Source organism: Leopardus geoffroyi, chromosome D1 (genome assembly GCF_018350155.1).
Source record: "Leopardus geoffroyi isolate Oge1 chromosome D1, O.geoffroyi_Oge1_pat1.0, whole genome shotgun sequence".
Taxonomy (NCBI): Eukaryota; Metazoa; Chordata; class Mammalia; order Carnivora; family Felidae; genus Leopardus; species Leopardus geoffroyi.
Genome location: NC_059329.1, coordinates 96,844,377 through 96,863,709, shown reverse-complemented (window position 1 = coordinate 96,863,709; position 19,333 = coordinate 96,844,377). Strand labels below are relative to the sequence as shown.

Sequence of the window (19,333 nt, the reverse complement as noted above, 5' to 3'; positions counted from 1 at the left end):
GCCCAGTGGCAGATGAGGTGGACCGGGGATGTGATCAATGGCTAACCTTTAACCTTTGCCCCTACCCCCACACGACTGTTTGGACAGCGGTAGGTTTAGTCAGTGCCCTTTAAATAGCATGAAAGGGCCTCACGCTGGCCTGTTTTGTTTAAGGAGATTACATCGGCGCTGTGCACTCTGCCACAGGGTGTGCGAGGCCAGCTCACCCGAGAACAGAGAGAGCGGCGTGTCCCCCACAAAGCAGATGTTTGGAGGAAAAATAGATGTAATCAAAACCATGAAGGATAAAATTACTCAGGCCCCTTAGACATACGCTCCATATGCACGAGCCTGTGCACAGCTACACAAACCCCTCCCGTGTCCATACCCACCCACGTGTATCTGCCGAGTGACGGTCACTCACCCAAATACCCGTGCACCACAGCACGCATCCTACTTGGGGGCCTGCACGCAACCCCACAAGCCTGCCCATCCATAGACCCATCCGCAGGCAATGACACATATGTTCCCCACACCCATTCCCAACGGCAGGCTTGTGCCACGGCCCGAGGGGGCACGTCCCTGCACGCAGAAAGAATGCACGCAGAGAGGCCTCCGCGCCCTCCCGCAAGTGGCTTCAGAAGTACATTCTCTTGTGATCCTAGCCATGAAAAAGAAAGCACAGTCACCTTTGGAAATCTCCCAAGGACTTTCATATCAAAAAAAGGTTAGACTAGGCTAGAGTGACGCCACTGGGTTGAACGGGGACAATGAGCAGAGGGTGAGGGAGTGAAGAGAGAATTTCTATTTCTTGCATTTCTTGGAGTTCAGGCAGAGGTTGGAGGGCCTTCTGTGGCTCCTGATTAAGACCCCCTTTGGGGGCGCCCGGGTGGCTCGGTTGGTTAAGCCATTGACTTCAGCTCAGGTCATGATCTCGCGGTTTGTGGGTTCAAGCCCTGCATTGGGCTCTGGTGGGGTGGAGCTTGCTTGGGGTTCTCTCTCGCTCTCTCCCTCTCTCTCTCTCTCTCTCTGCCCCTCTCCCACTTGTGCACACTTTCTCTCTCTCTCTCTCTCTCAAAATAAATAAATAAACTTAAAAAAAGAGTATATCCTTGAACCATATGCTTCTACTTCATGAGAAGTGGTTGCTGGAAATATTTACCTGGGATTGTTTGAAGGGATGCCGTGCCATCATGGCCGCCATCGCCTTTGCATGCATACCCCCGGTGGGGCAGGCGCTGACTGCTGTTGATGTGTTATGTGTGCACATTACTTGATCCCGTTGGGTGGCCGGGGGTTTATATCCAGATCAAGACATTCCACTGGGAAGCTGCAGCTTGGGATTGTACTGTCTTGGGCCCCAGAGACTGGGACAAAACCGTCTTGAGGACCCCTCCGCACTATGGGAGGGGCGTCTACATGGCGCCTGTCCCGAGTCCGTGTGGAAGGAAGGGCAGGGGCGAAGCCAGACCTGCAGGAGGGTGGCTTAGACCAGGGGGTGGGGGGTTCTGTTGCTTCTCAGCCCCATGCAGTGCCAGTGCTGTGGCCTGAAGAAGGCTGGCCCAGAAGCAGGGCAAGCCGAGAGTCTCCCAGTGGCCTTCCCCCAGTGTGGCAACATGGTGGGAATGAAGCCGACTCCCAGAAGGTCTTGGACTGGGTTTCCTGGACGTTTAAATCCTAGAGCCCTTTCCATGAATCCCAACTCTTCGCTTCTCCTTCTGCTACTCTGGCACCCCCTGTTTCTCTCTTGCCCCCATACGGAGACACCCTTCAATGTCTGCATTGGTCTTCTCCCCTCTCCCCTTCCTCGACTCGCCTCCCCCCATTGTTGCAGCTGTCAGCTGTTCACGGAGGAATTAGTGATTGCAAGCCTCTTTTTCACGTATCCTATCCACCTTTCTCCTCCTTGTCTAGCAGGAGGAATTGATCCACTTATTTGTTCAACAAATGCTTTCTGCATGTACCTATAGGGCACGTAGCTGCACACAGTAGGCACGTGGAGGTAGCTGGACAGAGTGAGAGCTCAGTAGTATTTGGTTATTGGAATTTGTTCTTTATCCTTCAGCAACTTCTCACTGCATGTCTGCCATCTGCCCCACCCTGGGTTAAGCCCAAGGTCAATGACATGAGGTTCCAACCCTTGGGGAAGATTGTATACTAGTCAGAAACACAAGCAGTAACTGGAGAGGCTGAGCAGAGGACAAAGGGGTCTGTATGGTTGTTGCAGTCTGGGAGGACTTCCTGGAGGAGCTGGTGCTTAACTGGATCTTGGAGGTCAGCTGGAAGGAAGGGCATTCCAGGCAGGTGGCTGGAGGTACGATGGAGAGGAACAAGGAGGTAACCTTTAGTCAAGACTCATTCAGCATGAGCAGCGGGGTCCTCTGTTTTCAGGGACTGTCTTGTCGAGGGCACTGCAGGGCGAGCTTGTCTTGGGCCACCCAGCTGACTCGCCACCTAGCTCCTCAGGATCATCTAGTTGGAGAGCAATCTGCTGGCTTTGCCCCAGGGTCCAGCACCATCACCCAGCCCCTCCCTGGGGCCTACCTGTCTCAAACAGTCTTGTTAAACTTGGGCCACCTGAGGAATAGTGGTGGAAACCACAGTTGTTTAGCCAGGAGGGCAGAAGACTCTGGGAGGTGTGGCCGCTGTCTCTGGGAAGGGCCCTGGGTAGTTAGAGCCAGGACCAATAAGCCCTATGTCTAAGAGACAGACATTGGCCGGACCTTGGGATGAACGGCCCAGCTGTCCTGATGGCAGTGAGCTCCCTGCCACCACAGCCCGTCTGGGATCTGTGGACTAAGTGCCTGAAAGAGCCTTGGCTTGTCATTCTGACCAGCTGGATGGGCCACCAGACCTTGGCGAGTTATTCTTTGTTATCTGAATTAGAGACCCAGCCTCCAACGTAAAGCAAAATGATCAACGGTGAAGACTGAGGTTAGACAGCTTGCTTCCCTCTTCTCTGAGAAGCCAGAACATCCGTTTGCCAGAATCCCGTCCATCTCTAGGCCTTTCCAGTTGGCCACAGTTTGCCTGGACACAGACAGGTTCCTCTTCCTTCTCCCCTCTTCTCAGATCCTAAGAGAGGGTCCCGATGGTGACTGAGGCAGGGGGGATACTCCACCGGGCTGAGGCAGTGACACACCCCTGCCTCCTCCCCCCACTCCAGACGGGGCACAGCTGCTCCCTTTTGCAGATGAGACTCTGAGACTCTGAGAGATGTCATCTGCGGGCTGGAAATGAGACCTGATCTCCCAACTCTTGGCCCGGTGGTCTTTGTGCACACCATGCTGTCTCATTTCACCCCGACTCGCTCGGGCTCAGTGGGTGGCTGGAGGTACCAGAAACTAGATCCTTACTTCTCGCCATGGAAGACTGGCTGTTCTCTGCTGCCTCCCCACTGGCTAAGCCTAGAACTAGGTCGACACGGAGGGCCTTCTCTCAGAGGCCACGTCTTTCCCTCCTCATCCTCAGAGGCCGGTCCTTCTGCCCCCCAGGATGAGCCAGCAGGACTCCTTGATGATGAGAGCTCCCTGATCCCTCAGGCCCTCCCCCTCTCTCCCTGGGAAGAGGCCCTGAGCCCACAGGGTAGGAGGGTAGGAGTAGAGGACTGACCCATGAGCTAGGGGCTCAGTAATTAACACACATTCCCTGCCCTCTCTCTCCCTCCCTTTCTCTCTCCCTGCACTAGCCTCCTCCCCCAGTTAAAACTAGGAGTTTGGGCTGGTCCCTACAGCCCTCGGTTTCTGTGACATGTGCAGCCCGGCCCCTCTTGCTGTGCGGGGTGGTCCCAGTCCCAGGCTGGATGCCAGAGGACACTCTTAGGGTCTGTGGGGTCATGGGATGGAGCCTGGAGATCAGTGCTGGGGTGGGGGGGGGGGGCAGGGTCTGCCCCCCCCCCCCCCCCGCCCCCAGTCTGGCCTCCAGGAAATTGCATAACAGAGATGTTTATTTTTGGTGAGGCTGGGTGGGATTTCTTCTCTAAAAAAAAAAAAAAAAAAAAAAAACCCAAAACATAAAACTTGTTTGTCTGCCAGGAAGATAAATATCTTTGCTGAAAAGCTCTTGGCCCGGCTGCCCGTTGCAGTTTGCATAACATTGTCACCGAAGCCGTGGCAGTCTGCGTGTGCCCAGGCTCACATGGGTGTCATGCGTGATGCCCGTGGGCCGTCCCCCCGCCGCGGCCTCGGCGCTGTCAGTGGCCTCAGGAATGGCCTCCTGACACTGCTTCAGGTCCATTCTGGGCACTCACCTCCACCCCCTTCATCGGAGCTGTGGAGAGAGAGGTGGGGACGACAGGCAAATGTCCCTCTCACCTTCCCAGCGGTGAGAGTCCTCAGGGCACCCAGAAAGCCAGGGAGGAGAGCCGCCCTGACGCCTCAGCCCCCAGGAATGGATGGAGTCAGGAGACCTGAGCTAGAGGCAGTGTCCCGCCACGTCACGCCCACGGCTTGGACATGTTCCCGAAAGAGGTGCCCACACCCACCAGGCGTGCTTGTGCCAGTCAGCTGGCACGTGGGAGGCCCTCTCACGTGCTCCCCCTTATTCATCTGTGCTTGCGTCCGGTGCCTCATCTCACCCGCCAGAGTCCCAGGCAGGGGAGTGTGGCTCAGAGGAGGGCTCACACGGGTCTCCAGACACCAGGCCAGCGCCTGCACACGCTCCTGCACTCAGACGCGCGGGGCGGGGGGCCTGCCTGCCGCGAGGGCTTCTCCGGGCTAAGAGTCCTCTGCCGCCCGGAAGACCATAGCGGAACCGGGAATAACAACCCCGGCAGAAACCTCCAGAAGCTGGGACTGTGCCGAGGGCTCTGCATGTCGGCCTCCTTAACCCCACACTACCCCGTGAGGAGGATCCCACAGATATCTTCATTCCCGTTTCATAGAGGGGGAAACTGAGGCACAAAGACGTTAAGTGAACTGTCGAAAGCACACAGCCGGAGAGAGGTACATGTGGAATTCACTCCTTCCACTGGCTCCGGAGCCCCTGCTCTAAACTTGACTCTGAGTGTGTCCGCCCAGGGTGCTAACTGGGCCATCTGGACGTGGACAAGTTACTCCCCGCCCCACTGTCCCCTCTGGCCTCCGCCTCCTTATCCTTGACTTACATAGGTCGACTGGTCCTTTTCAGCTCTGGGCGTCTAGGAATCCACCAGCAGAGCCCCGTTCCGTCAGATGGCGATGGCTGTGGGCCCAGGCGGGGAGCTTCGTCTAAATCTACTGGGGCGTACACGGCAGCATCCTGGGGATGCAGGTGTCCTCCCAGTGTCCCCAGTACATGCAGCACCTGCCTGGAGCAGGCAGGACCCTGTGAGGACAATAGGTGAAACCTGCAGAGGGCAAGAGTATGACGACCGCCCCCCCCCCCCAGGCTGGATTCTTGGTGGGAGGGGAGGGGTCTCCACAGCTCCTGCTGAGCCCAGACAGGACCAGGCCAGGAGAGGAGGGCCATTCCTGTCTGCCTCGACACTGCCCTCCTCTCTGCCCCTGCTCCGTTGGGCCAGACACGGCTGCTGCATGAGATTTCCCTGCCCTGGGAGTCTGAGGCACTGGGTCAGCATTCTCGATGCCCAAAGCAGAGTTGTGGCAAAGGGGATCCTTCTAGAAGGGAGAGCCCAGGGCCAGTGGGGGACGGGGATTAAAGATCTGAGAGATCAGATTGGCTGACCAGAGTCATGTTACATCGGTGCTGAAAGGGGTCCATCCTGAGATGACGGCACAGAGGCTCACTCAGAGAGTGAAAAGGACTTGCCCAAGGTCACACAGCACTTTGATGGCAAGCCAGGATTAGAACCCAGGCCTCCTGACCTCACATCCAGTGTGACTCTGAGACGGGGCAGGTGGCAGGGGATGGCTCTTCCCGTCCCTCCCTCTCCTCTTGCTCGGCTCAGCCATTGGTTTCTGACTTTGTTCCCCTCCCCACCCCCCAGCCAAAGAGAGCTCGCTGGGTGAGCCAGAGTTACCGCCTGACTCTGACACCGTGGGGATGGACAGCAGCTACCTCAGTGTGAAGGAGGCTGGGGTGAAGGGGACCCAGGACCGGGCCAGTGCCGACCTCCCCAGCCCGCTGGATAAGGCCGACTCAGAGAACAACAAGGGTAAGAAGAGGCGGAACCGAACCACCTTCACCAGCTACCAGCTGGAGGAGCTGGAAAAGGTCTTCCAGAAGACCCACTACCCCGACGTGTACGCACGGGAGCAGCTGGCCATGAGGACAGACCTCACCGAGGCCCGCGTGCAGGTCAGTGAGGGCGCCCGGGGAGAGGGTGGGAGAGCAGGGCCTGCCCTTGGGCTGGTGGCCCAAGCTGGGGCCGCCTGACTGTCCCTCAACCACACCAGGGTTTTCTTTATCTCAGTCCAAGGAGAACCTGCCCCTTACACCCCTGCTTCGACCGGAGCAAGGCTGCTTTTGTCCACCTGAATACCGGGCCTCTTGCCCTGGTGGGAGCAGGGGCAGAAGGAGAGGCCCCAGTGGAGGCCAGGAAGCCTGTTAGCTGTGTTTCTGGGCCCCGTGTGGTGTGCGCATCCAGGCCTTTTCACAAAGGAGGTGACTCGTGTCTGCTCTCGAAGGCCTGTCTCTTAGGATGGGAACAGGGTAGACCTGAAGACAGCTACGGCATTCCAATGGGCAGATGCAGACAACAGCCTGGCTCTTCCTTCTGCCGGGGATGGCTGCCTCCTCATCCATCTTTCAGCTCCCAACTCAGTAACCTTCTCTGTGAAGTCTTCCTGATGGCCATGGCTAAAGCGGTAGCCCTCTACCACCATCCAGCCGCCAAAACACCCAACCCAAGCCAACCCAGCCCCACCCAGCAGAACCCAAACAGCCCAGCCAACCCAGCCCAGCCCAGCAGAACCCGACACGACTCAACACTACCCAACAGAACGCAACCTAACACAACATAACCCAAACCAACACTCGATGCAACACAACCCAACTCATCCCAAACCCACACAACACAAGCCGGGTCACCTTCTACCACATCATCCTGTTTTGTAAGAATTTACGAGTGGCTTAAACTGTCTTATCTGTTTGTCTCCTCCCACTACACTGTGGGTTCCTGGGGGCAGGTACCGTCTGGTTGTTCATCCCTGCACCCCTACCAATTAGAGAAGGCTGAACTCACAGCAACAAGGGCAAAAAAGAAATATTTGTGGATCGGTGGACCTCCTTTGTCCAGAGAGGTGTGTCCTCCCTCCTTGCATGAAGTTACAGCAAGAAAAGAACCGGAGAGGAAGCAAAAACCTCTGAGTACCCAAAACATGGCTGACAAAATCCATGCACTGAAGCTCAGGCTTCAGCTTCACACAAATAAATGTCATGCTCGGTCAGCTTTTCCACCCCAGAGCCTGTTAGAAATGGCAAATAAGGTATTGTCAGACAGTTTTTCTCCCTCCAGTGGGCTGGGGAAGTCAACGGCCTGACAGCGAAGAGCAGTCTGGCTTTTTTTTTTTTTTTTTTAAGGCAGTACGGCTCAGCTGGGCTGGGCTCAGCTCAGAAGTGGGTTCAGTGCCAGGACAAAGAGCCTTCCCTCATCAGCAGGCCCCAAGGGCGCCCCCTGCTGCATCAGTTCACCAAAGAACCTTCCCCAGAGTGTTTCCAAGGCATCAGTTAAAGGTTCATCGGTCTCAATCATGTTCTGTTTAATCAGGCAGAGGCATCCTTAACACAGTCCAGAAACGTTTTCATTGGAAATGGATATTATGAAAAAGGACCGGCAGTCACCATAAATATGTAGCCATCCAGAAACTGCATGTACCCAAAGTGACTGAAAAGTCAGGTTTTGAGTCACAAGTTCCCCGGGTCCGGCTGCCCCTTTTAGTCCTGCCCAGTGCCTGGTGAATGGTTGGGGAAGGGGCAGTGGAGGCTTTACTGTGATTCTAGAAACCTTCACACCCCAACTATCTTATTTGGATCAAGAGAAGCCACCATGTGACCTCATATGCCTCAGAGTCCGGATGGGAACCCCAGAATCTGGCCTCAGCTCTGCCAGTGGATTGCAAGGAACTGAAGAAGCCAGTGGAGAAGGGAGAGGCCAGTGGTGGGACATTCCTGTAGGCACCGTGTCAGTGAGGGACAGACCAGTTCGTCTTCCGTGTAGTATGTGTGTGTTCCTGACAAATGGCTGGGAGTGCCCAGGCGTAGAATCCACTCAGTATCGGAGGAAGGATGGCTCCTATAGTACGAAACATGGAAATGACACTGGGGCACATAGGACATTTTTCAGGTACCATGATACAGCTAAAACAGAGCGTCCCCTCTGTACACGTGTGTGCGAGTGCACACACACACACACACACACACACAATTTATGCCTACTTCTAAAAAGGAGTTGAGGCAGCTTACAATTCATGATTTATCATTTTCATCTTAGAACAAGAACAACGTCCATGAAATAGGAAGATAATTATGTCAAACACCTAGGCTAAGAATCCTAGTTGCCACTAAGCACAAATTTCAACCCTGAGCTTCCCGGCAGCCAAGGCAGAAAGGGAAACCCTGATGTGTTGCATATCTTACCATCTAAGAGGATGATCATAGGAATATAGAATGTTAGTGCCGGGAAGGATCATCTGGTCCTCTCATTTGATAATAAGGGAGAGGAGGACCACCGGTGATCAGATGACTCAGGAACAGTGACTCAGTGGCAGAATCCAGGACTCCTGAGCTCCGGCCCACTGTTTCTTTTAGTTTAGCTTGCCGTGCCAGGACATGGGCCATATTGTTCTGAGACTTTTCTTTGTATAAAGGCAGCAGGGTGGGTGGGATCGTTATGTGCGTCAGACCTCTGGATCGAGCCTGGCAGTGCCCTGAGGTTTGGGGGGAGTGGTGAGGGAGCCCCCTGCCTGCCTCTGCTCAGTTTGTTCTGGGGCCCATCCTCAGCTGGTGGGAAGCCAGGTGCCTGGCGTGGAGTGGCGGTGGGGACAGGGAGGAGGTGGGGGGCTCCGAGATGGACCTTTCCCGGGAAGAAGCTCAGGGTTTGGCCTTGCTCCAGGGGGCTGCAGGGGCCTCTCTCTGCTGTCTGGGATTCCGATCTCCGCAGCTGGTGTCTGAAGACAATAAGACAGAGGCCTCCCCGCCCTGGGCCACCCCGCCCTGGCCCCAGATGGGCTGCGGTTAGTGAGGCCCCCGCCAAGACGGTTGGTTCCTTGGGGAGAGGCCTGTGCTGAGCAGGCTCAGGCCGGGGGTGGGCCGGGAGCGGGGTGGTCCTGGGGTGCGACACGCAGACTGGAAGGCTGGACCTCGTGGTCCCCTCTCCCCCTTAGGGTTGTCCTGTGGAGACAGGCTGGGGCCACCGAGCCCTGAGGCACAGAGCATCTGTGGGGAGTTCTCAGAGCCCCAGGCTCCAGGGCTCAGAAATGGAAGGACAGACGAACCTAATCTCCAGGCCCTCCAACGTGAGCTCCGAAGGGGCGCGAGGACGCCCTGCCACCACCCAGCTGATGCGCAGAGGAGCCGGCAGACCCGAGAGGCTGACTCAAGCCGGGCCTGGGCAGAAGAGCTCCAGCCTTGCTCAGGAGCAGGGCCCAGGGCTGCGGGCCGGGGAGGAGGGGTGGGGCAGTGCCACTGCCCCACAGCCTGGCCTCCCCTCTCAGTCTTTAACCCCCTGGTAAATCCCTGGGCCTGGCCCTCTCTGCTGACTCTGTGGTGCTCCCTGCTCTCCCCCACCGCTCAGCTGTCCTTCCAGATAACCCCGGCACCCCCACCGTGCTCTCCACGCCCAGCTCCAGCCTCCACATTCCATCGCCCCCGACTCTGCTCCTCCTCCCACTTCTTGGACCCAGCCACCCCTTTCCCAGTGCAGCACCCCCCCCCAACAGCCCATCCAGAGCCTGCATGACACCTTCACCTGCCACTCCCACCCCGGGGCTCCAGGGAAACCCCCCTCACCCGCTCCGCAGAGTCGGCCACAGTTTCCCTCCCCTTCTCCCCCCCCCCCAAGAAAGAATGGAGCCATATATCTCGATGCCTGCAGTGGGCTTCTCCCCTCCCCCTGGCTTCCCCCACAGAAAACCCTGGGAGGCTGAGGAAGGAGCGGAAAGACTGAGCTAAGCCTGCAGGAAATTAAACATGAAATGAAAACAACTTCTCTGATTCATTCTCTCATCCTGCCCCCCAGTCCCCCATTCCAGGCCGCTGATAAAGGGGGATCCCGTTTCAGCGGCACAGAGTGGAGACCCGATCCGCCCTTGGCTCTCGGCGGGCGGCCTGGGCCCGGACCCCAGGAGCCCCTGGAGGAAAAGGGGCCCAGGAGGCTGTGGGGCAGGGGCTGAGTGCTTCTCTTATACCAGAGTCAAGACAGGGAAGAAGGACTCTGAAAGCAATGCCGGCCAGTGTGTGCGTGTGTGTGTGTGTGTGTGAGAGAGAGAGAGACACTTGTGCACACACACGTATCCTTGGGACTGGGGAGGGACACTGAGGTGCAGCCCCGCACTCCCTCCCTGCCCCCACCGTCCTCACACTAACGTGAGACACACACACACACACACCAGCTTTTTTGTCCTCTTTCCTTTAGCAAAAGACAGCAAGAAAGGTCAGGAGCTATCAATAAACAAGTGTGAAGTATCTTAAAAACTAGGACATTTCTCATCTGTCTCACCTGTTGCTCTGTGAGGCCCAACCCCTGTGAGGACGTCAGTTCAGATATTGGCCCCATTTTCCAGATACAGAAACCGCGGCCGGTGGCAACGCCCAAATGGGCACCGTGTTGCCCAGCTACACCAGGAGCCAGAGCAGGCTGAGCAGACACCGTGCTACCCTGGGAGCCCTCGGGCCCAGCTCCTCCCTCTTCGAGGGTGCCGGCTGCCAGTGACCTGCTGTTGGTGTGTGCCCACCTGCACCTGCATCGACCGGCAGGTGAACTTCCAGCTGACAGGAACCTCTCCCCGGGGATCTCCGAGGTCTGCCTTTGACGACTCGGCCCGAAGCCTCCTCACACCCTCTTCCCGCCGGTCTCTGCCCCAGATCCCAAGTCATAGGCAGCAGTAACAGGCCTCAAGTCCAGCTCTCGTCCGTGAACCTTGGGTTCTCAGGTTCTCAGCCTGCCAGGGACGTTCCTGCAAAGGAAAAGGACCCGACAGCCCCCACCCGCCCATCAAAGACCACAGCTCACATGCCTGGCTCAGAGACCACCCTCCCCACCAGGTCCCCGCTCAAGCCAACGTCCCACCCGCCCCTGCCCAGTGACGGGTGGGGCCCTCGCTCCTCCCCAGAGTCGGGCCACCCTCTGCACGAGACCTTGCAGTGGCCACTTTCACTGACCACACCAAGAGCAAACCCCTCTACTAGGCGAGGTCCTCCACAATGTGACCTCTGCGTCCACGATTCTTTCTCTCCCACCGCCCCTCAGCTGGGCAGCATGGCCTCCTGGGGTTGAGGATGCCCTGCTGTTTCTACACTCAGGCCCAGCCTCAGCCCTCCCTCCATGAAGCCGCCCCTGACTGCCTCTGCTACCCAGCAGAACCCCTGTTCTCCATAGAAGCTTTAGCACAGAGGTCCTGAGTGGGGAGGTTTTCCAACAAGAAGGCTTCAGAGGGTATTCAGACAGGTAGGAATTCTGATGCTGGGCCAATAGGCCCCAAGGGACCATGGACATTTTAGAAAATCATGGCAAGACTGTGTGCGTGAGCGGCTAAGGGACGAGTTTCTAGAGGAGCAGTCACAGCTTTTGTCGGGTTGCCCACAGGAGTCTGTGGCCTGCAGCAGGTTCGGCCACACGGCGCTGGGGTTGGTTAGATGACCTGGTAAGGTGGCCGGTGATATGCTGCGTGTGTGTGACACTTGCCTGCTCTGGATTCTGAAGCTTGGAAAAATGAAGTCTGGCCCAAGATCACACTATGGTTAGTTGGGGGTACGCTGCCTTCCTGACTCTCAGCACTGATCATTCTAGATTATAAGCCTTGAGGCCAAAGACTGAGGCAGACACTTCCCCGCAGCCCCGTGGCCCTGACCATGCACTGTGATGGGTGGGGGCTCGAGGGACCAGCTTGCACTGCGTGACCCCTTGTGGCAATTGGCTTTGTCTTGTAGGTCTGGTTCCAGAACCGAAGGGCCAAGTGGAGGAAGAGAGAGCGTTTTGGACAGATGCAGCAAGTCCGAACCCACTTCTCCACCGCCTACGAGCTGCCCCTCCTCACCCGAGCTGAGAATTACGCCCAGGTAAGCCCCGGCCCCGAGCCGCCGGCTCCAGCCCCCCAGGCTCCTGGGGCTCTGGGAATGGGCACCTCAGAGGAGGGCTTGGGTCCCCTGAGATGGGACACATGAGGCCCGGTCCAGGTGTGTTCATACCTGAATGTGGGAGGCCCAAGGCCTTTTCTGCCCAACGTTAAGTGCTGGCCCAGGCTTGGCTGGACATGAGGGAGGGGCGGGGTGGGACAGAGAGGACGGCTTTCCCCTCTGCCACTTTTGCCATCTTTGCTGTGGATGTCAGATCCAGGGCAGGCTGCCGACCAGGGCCTCCGGGCCATCAGGAGCCGCTCGGAGTGTTTCCTAGGGAAGCAAGCTCCTGAAACCTGGCGGGCGTGACGCAAGGCTGTAGCGCGCATGGGAGTCTGAGTCCCGAGATGGGCTGTTTTCCGGCCCCAGACCTTTCTCCCTTCAGACAAGCCACGAGCTCTCTGAGCCTTGGTTCCTTCACCCAAAAACCGACATGATAAAAGGACCCTCCCCAACTCTTTCGTGAGGTTGTTGAAAGGCAGAGATTAGACAACGCAGAAGCACTTGGGGGCATGGACAGCCCGATAAAGGTCACGCTACAGCCCTCAGCTCTCCCAGGCGACTGTGTCCCATCCTCCCCTCCGTCCCGTCCCGTCAGCCAGCCCCCATTCTAGTGACACCGGAGTCTTCAGTGGGAGGCAAAGGGACGAGAAGAGTGTGAGTAGTGGCCGGCACCCGGAACTGAGATGTCCCTCTGGCTGAGTCCACTCCTCACACCCCTCAGTCTGGTGGAGGTGACCGTTCCCTCCCCTCGGGCCTCTTGATGCTGGTGGCAGCATGGCCTCTGCCTTCAGCTCCGGGCCTGGCCCCAGCCGGCAGTAAGCCAGGCCTTCCTGTCTCCTTTAAGACTCTCGGTCAGGGCCCTGCTGTCCCACAGCCCCTGGGCACCCCTCCTGGACCAGCTCTGCCCCTCGGCCTCCCAGGATTCAAGTGAGGGGGCAGGGGGCAGGGCTGGGTGAGGCTGAGGAATGTGGGGTCTGTCTCTCTCTCTCTCTCTCTCTCTCTCCTTCTCACACACACACCTTGTCCTTAGCCCTTGCTGCCTACTTCGATCTTTCCCCTCCCTCTGTCCCGGGAGGCTGGGCCTCCAGCCTGGCTCCTGGGCCAGCATCTCTGCTGCCCGAGCTCTCTCCTGGGGGTGGGGGGGCGGGGATGGGGGACGGACAGCCCAGGGCGGCCTGATCCCTCCCACCTGCAGCACCGCGTATCACACCTCGGCCTTTTGACCGAGGGGAGGGGCGAGGCCCCTGATTCCTCGTCACCCCAACCAGGAGGAAGGCGGTCAGGCCCATCTGCCAACAGTTCTTGTTGCCATGGCAATGCCCCGTGGAGATTCGGGGGCAGCCATCTTTCCTCACTTGGCTCTGGAATCCCTGCCCCGTGTGGACTGCAAACACTGGGCGGGGAGGGGAGCCGGCCAGCAGAAGCTGCCTGAGGGCCACCAGGAATCCCCTGCACATGGCTGGGAGGTCACCATCTCCTCTGGTCCTGCTCACCCTGCCCCTCCACACCACAGGCCTGACTCCAGTCTACCCCCACCTGCTGCCTGAGCACCCCCGCCTCTCTCTCTCTCACATACACACACACACACACCCTGGCACGTGGGCAACCAGCCTGGCTCCGTCCATCCCCTCATGCGCACTCCCAGCCTTCTGAGGTGGCCCCGTCCATCCTAAATTCTGAAGCCTCAAGGACACAGCCCTTGGACCCTTAACCACTGGTCATGGGGGAGATTTGCACCCCCTGCCTGGCCCTGCCCCCTGCACACCACAGCCCGCATGCCCAGAGCCCATGTTCCCAACGCCAGAGCTCTCTGGGTTTGGGTCAGCTCCCATTTCTCAGGTACCTGGGATGCCCCAGGCCTGACGAGGAACCACAGGCAAGTAAGACGCTGTTACTGACCTTAAGGGGCTCATGGAGGGAGAGACAAAGTCTGCAACTACATCTAAAATTTGCACGTCAGCTGGCTGAGGCGGGGGCTGCCCTCAGCTGGTTAGCTGTGCCGGGAAGGTCCCTGTTACTGGACCTTTGATGAAGTTTGAAGTTCAGTCCCTAAAACAGACTTTCTCTCTGCTGGGAACAGAGGAGCCAAAGCATAAAACCCAAACCCTCCTAGGTCTGGATGGCCATAAAGGTTTTGAGAGACTCCCAGGTGAACACTCAAGAATGATCTCCTCGTAAGGCTGGGCCCCTAGGCGGGGACAGGTCATCTGGGGGTAGGAGCAAGCCCCTTGCATACCCGCCACCCCCACCCCTGCCCCAGCCAAGCCTGTGACACCTCTCCCTTCCCTCTCCCCAGATTCAGAACCCATCCTGGATCGGCAACAATGGGGCCGCCTCACCGGTTCCAGCCTGCGTGGTCCCCTGCGACCCGGTGCCTGCCTGCATGTCCCCTCACACCCACCCGCCTGGCTCGGGGGCCAGTGGCGTCACCGACTTCCTGAGTGTCTCTGGGGCCGGCGGTCATGTGGGCCAGACACACATGGGTGGCCTGTTTGGAGCAGCAGGGCTCAGCCCAGGCCTCAATGGCTATGAGCTCAACGGGGAGCCGGACCGCAAGACCTCGAGCATCGCGGCCCTCCGCATGAAGGCCAAGGAGCACAGCGCGGCCATCTCCTGGGCCACATGACAGGGCCCCTCGCAGCCCATCCCCACGCCCTCCCCCACCTCGGGGCACTGGCCACGCCCATGCTTTCCAGGCCCCCAGCCTCCCATTCGACTTTCCTCTTAGGAACCTGGCCTGGGCCAGGGGCCTGGCCCTCAGCACTTTCAGCCGCCCCAAGTGTGAGGCCCCACGGACCGCTGGGAGGGAGGGGGCAGCAGGCCCCGCCCTCTCTGGCACTGAGGCCGAGACCCCTGCTCCTGGCCAGAGGCAGCGGAGGAAGCCAGGTGGCCGAGTTTTGCAGCTTTGCATCCATTATAAGCTGAAGACCCTTTCTCCCCACCCCTGCTCTTCTGCCCTGCCCGGTTTGAGGGTTGAGTCAAGGATAGATTCCCATCCAGACCGAGCAGCGGCCACGTGCAGTCATGTCCGTCCTTCCCTCTGCCGTGTGGTCCCCTGGTCACCAGGCCAGTGACCGTGTCTGAAGAACAGGCCGCCCTACAGAGTTGGCTTCCTGCCCTCCCATCTCCTCTCCTCCCAAAGCCCACAGCATCCGGCCTCCTGGGCCCAAGGCACCACCTCGCCTTCACCCACCCTGGCCGTCCCCTGTGCCGGACCCACCTGGGGGGATGGACAGAACAGGAAAGGAGCTGGAGCTGAAGAATCCTGCTGTCATCCAGCGATGCTGGCATCTAGGACAGTCCCTGAGGGGGCCTCGTCCGGCTCCCTTGCTCCCGGAGACCCCGGATCTGGGTGAACACCGCTGGGGAGCGGACACAGACCACCCACGACACCCACAGTGCTAGAAGAAGAAAAGCTTCTAGAGAGAGGAAGAGCTGCGGGCAGGGGTCCGGGAGGGGACAGGGGCTCGGGCACACACTTGCGCTCTCCTTGACGGTCCAACACCCTGCAGCCAGCAGGGTGCCTGTTACAGTGGGCAGGTCTGGGCAGCTCTGTTCTCCAGCTAGCCAGGCCCCTCCAGGAGGACCTGGGGACGCTTGTCCCCTCCCCCACCCATTCTGGTCTCTCGCCAGGGCTGCTGAGCAGTGCCCCGGCGTGGAAGGACTTATACCTCGGAACACACAAGCTAGGGCCTGGAGCCGTGTTGGCGGGGGGTCAAGAGCAGCGTGCGGAGTTTGCTAATGGATGTGTGCGCTCGGCCTCTCGGCCCTTACGCTGCTTCAGGCTGCCTGTCCCTCACCAGCCATCCCCGGAGCAGCACCAGACCTGCCCAGAGCCTTCCGCAGGGGCAGGGGGCGGGGGGTCCCAGTTCTTCCAGACAAAGGGAAGACAGAGCCCTCTCTTGTGCTTCTTCCCCAGGGCGTCAGAAATCTCAGCCCCTCTCTCCAGCCTCTAGAGGGGCTCATGGGCCCAGCCTCTCTGGGTCACTTGCTCTGCCCCAGATGTGGGAGACAGGATGCCCCCCGGAAGTGGGTTTCCCTGCCTGCGGAAGGGGCCTCCTTCTGTGGGGGATCTCCATCCACGTCTGCCTGACTGGAGACTTGCAGCTCGAGTTTCGGCACCAGGTCCCAGCCATCACCTAAGCCCGTGGTGCACAGCACCTGTCCTCTGAGGCCCCTCCAGCGGGGCGGCCCCTGGGGAGAAGGCCCCCACCTTCTCCGTCAGGGAGGAGGGCCAAGTCCAGCAGGCTCGGGGACCTGCCCACAGGACAGCCTCTTGGCTTCGGTGGAGGGTGACAGCCTCTGGAGGTTTAGAAGGAATCACAGTCCCCACCTCTGCCTTGTGTTCCCATCTGCCCTGGAAACAGGACTGGGGAAGAATCTGGCTTCGGCTCCCTTCGTTAAGAGTCAGACCTCTTTGCAAACTGTGGCTCTAACGTTTGCTCGTCTACAAGTGAAGGTACAGGTGATGTTCTCATTGGCTCAGCTTTAAAGGTTTCTTATATCTGAGGATCTGGGAATGCCTCTTCCAGTTCTGAGGTTCACTGAAATAACTCAGGCTCCCCAAATCTAGGAAGGGAAAGAGGGAAGCACGCAAGGCTGGGAAGAGTTCTCTGTCTTCCTTAACGGCTCTGGTGGCTGGGAAGGACATGGGAGGACCCCTTGCCGTAGGTATGTTCTCACCCAGGAGGGAATCAACAGAGAGAGGAGGAAAACCGGGAGAGCGCCAGAGGAGGAGGGGAGGGAGAGAGGGGGCTCTAGGTGGATCCTTCTGGAAGGGACCCCTGGTGCTCAGTTCCTCTATCTGACTGCTTTCTGGCTGGGTGACACCTCAGTCAGACAAATTTCAACCAAAAAACTTGAGAAGAAAAAGCCTCTGGTAGAGGAAGAGGCTCTGTGGCTCTGGTTGTCCTTCCCACCAACACGGCCAAGTATTTATGCGTCAAACGTCCGTGTGAAATGTGCCTGTTCATCTCCCCACAGGGAGGTCGCCCCACCTGCCCCAGGCCTATCTTCACCCTGTCCCAGCTCCCCAGGGCCGGCCCAACACCCTGAGAATCATAGAACCCTTGAGCTGGAAGGACTGAAAGGCCCTCTACTTAGTACAGTCCCTTCACAATGGAGAACGAGAAGGTCCCAGCCCCGGGGGTCGGGGCAGGGGCGGTGAAGTGACTGCCCTAAGCAGCGGGCCTTAGCCCTCATGTTGGGGGGTGGGGGGCGGTGCCTCACACGGCATCTCCGCTCTCCGCTGGAGGTCCTCCCTCTCTCCTGAGCCTACCCTCTGGTTCCTTCCCAGTGGGTGGCTGGGCCCAGGCCTCCGAGGGCTGGAGGCATCCCCGCAGCAGCTCCTGTGAGGGCTCAGCAAGCTTGGGTGACGCGCCGGGGCTGGCTGGCTTCCTCAGGAGCAAGGTCTCAGGAAGGCAAGCAGAGAGGAGAGCCAGCCTGCTCTGAGGGTCACCGCTAAGCGAATAAGCTGCAAGGGGCGAGGATTCCCTTTGGTTACGTCTGCCTAAGATCTCAGTAGACGTGGCAAATGCAGACCACTGGGCAGCCTCTTCAACACCGAGAGCCTCCGATCCCTGCTGGGGACACGGCCAGGTGGCCAGGGCTTGACACGAAGGTGCCGCCACCACCCTCAGATGCCCTCACACTCCCGGGGCCCGGGAGAGAGGGCACTGGCTTGTCCCCAGGTCTTCAACGGCTCTTGGAGGACACGGGCTTTGTAACTTTTCTTGAATCCTTTCGACTATACTTGATTCTTAGCTCTCACTACCGAGCCTCCAGCTCCGGGAAGCATGGTGGCCAGGTGAGTTCAAAGACACTGCTAGGGGACGGGGGCAGCAGTCGTGAGGTGGGGCCCAGCAACACACCGCAGTGGCCACACGGGGCCCAGCTCCAGAGCCCCGCCTGCCCTCTCTTTGGCTGGGTAGACAAGAGGAGTTTTTCCACGAAAGCTACCAGGTTATCTTGCTTACGCAGCCGTTGTCTCTCTGGGCCAGGTCGTGGGGAGTTCATCTCGCGGGCCACCCCGGGGCTTCTGGTCGGCTTCATGGCCCTGTCAGGTGCAAAGGCAAGTAAGACAAGCTGGGGGAGGATGGTTGGCAAAGCGGCCCCCCCCCAGGATAATAATCCATGGCCATAAAAGAGAAAGAGGAGAAGATAAGAACCCTACTGCCAGAGTTCCCAAACTCCACTTCACCTTCACCAAGGATGCTGCAGGGAGAAGAGGCATTCTGGTGAACCAGACGTTACCTAAGCTTGCCCTCCCCCCTCCCCCTTCACGTACATACATAGAGCTAGGCCTTTATACTACTGATTTTGAAGGACAGTTTTCAATGCCTAATAGTCTGTTTGGATGTGCAGTGGTTGAAAAGCGCTGAGTGCTAGAAGGAGCGTGAACCTCAGCCAACACTGACTGTTCTCATTGTAAGATATTTTTAACCCTGTATAAACGCAACTTTTCCCTTTAGCTTAATGGCCTGGGGTGGAATATTAAAAATATATATTAAAAATACATTAAAAACTCAGAAAAAAAATGTATTAAAAAAAAATGAGGTCAGTTCCATAAAGTTTTACTGCCTAATACCACCATGTAACGACATTATAGCAAAATATTAAAAGAATCATTCTTGCCTTTTAAAGTAAGTTATTGCACTTACATCTTCTTTGGGAGGGGAGGAATATGTGATGAGAAGGGGACTTAGGGCCCAGGCACGGGGCCAAGCGGAGGGCGGAAGCAAATGGACGCTCCGGGGCACCCTACGCCGGGCACAGCCGAAACTGTCTGTTTGCTTGGTGTTTGCAATAAACTCCTTCTCCTTCCTCCTCTCAACTGGAACCTGTCTGTTTTGTTCCCGACTTGTGACAGATGAAATGTGATCAGAGGGGCCTCTGAAATCTCACATTAATTGAAGTCGGCAAAAAATACTAACAGTGCCCTTTTGAACTGCTGACACAGTACAGAATGGATTACCAGGGCTAGATTAACAACAGGTGGCCGGCCAGGGCTCCTGCAACAGAGAGGGGGTGCGTGGCCTGCGAGGGTCTGGGACGGCCCCCTTTCATCCCAGAGGACCTGCCCGCACAGCAGGCAAAAGAAGTCGGCGGGTTGGGGGACCAGAGTCTGCCTCTCAGGCAG

General features: G+C 58.1%; 1 protein-coding gene across 2 annotated transcripts in view; it reads left to right on the top strand.

The window, feature by feature from the left end:
• Positions 1 to 19,027, top strand: part of ALX4 (ALX homeobox 4) — a 47,432-nt gene extending 28,405 nt beyond the window's left edge. The window contains exons 2-4 of one of the 2 annotated variants that reach the window (XM_045485043.1): positions 5,906 to 6,216; positions 12,007 to 12,135; positions 14,492 to 19,027. In XM_045485043.1, coding sequence (XP_045340999.1) covers positions 5,906 to 6,216; positions 12,007 to 12,135; positions 14,492 to 14,821 — 770 coding nt within the window. In that variant the 3' untranslated portion in view covers positions 14,822 to 19,027. Of the gene's footprint in view, positions 1 to 5,905; positions 6,217 to 9,242; positions 11,985 to 12,006; positions 12,136 to 14,491 lie in introns of those variants that run through there. The other variant, XM_045485044.1, reaches the window with a different exon arrangement.
• Positions 19,028 to 19,333: the final 306 nt, after the last annotated feature.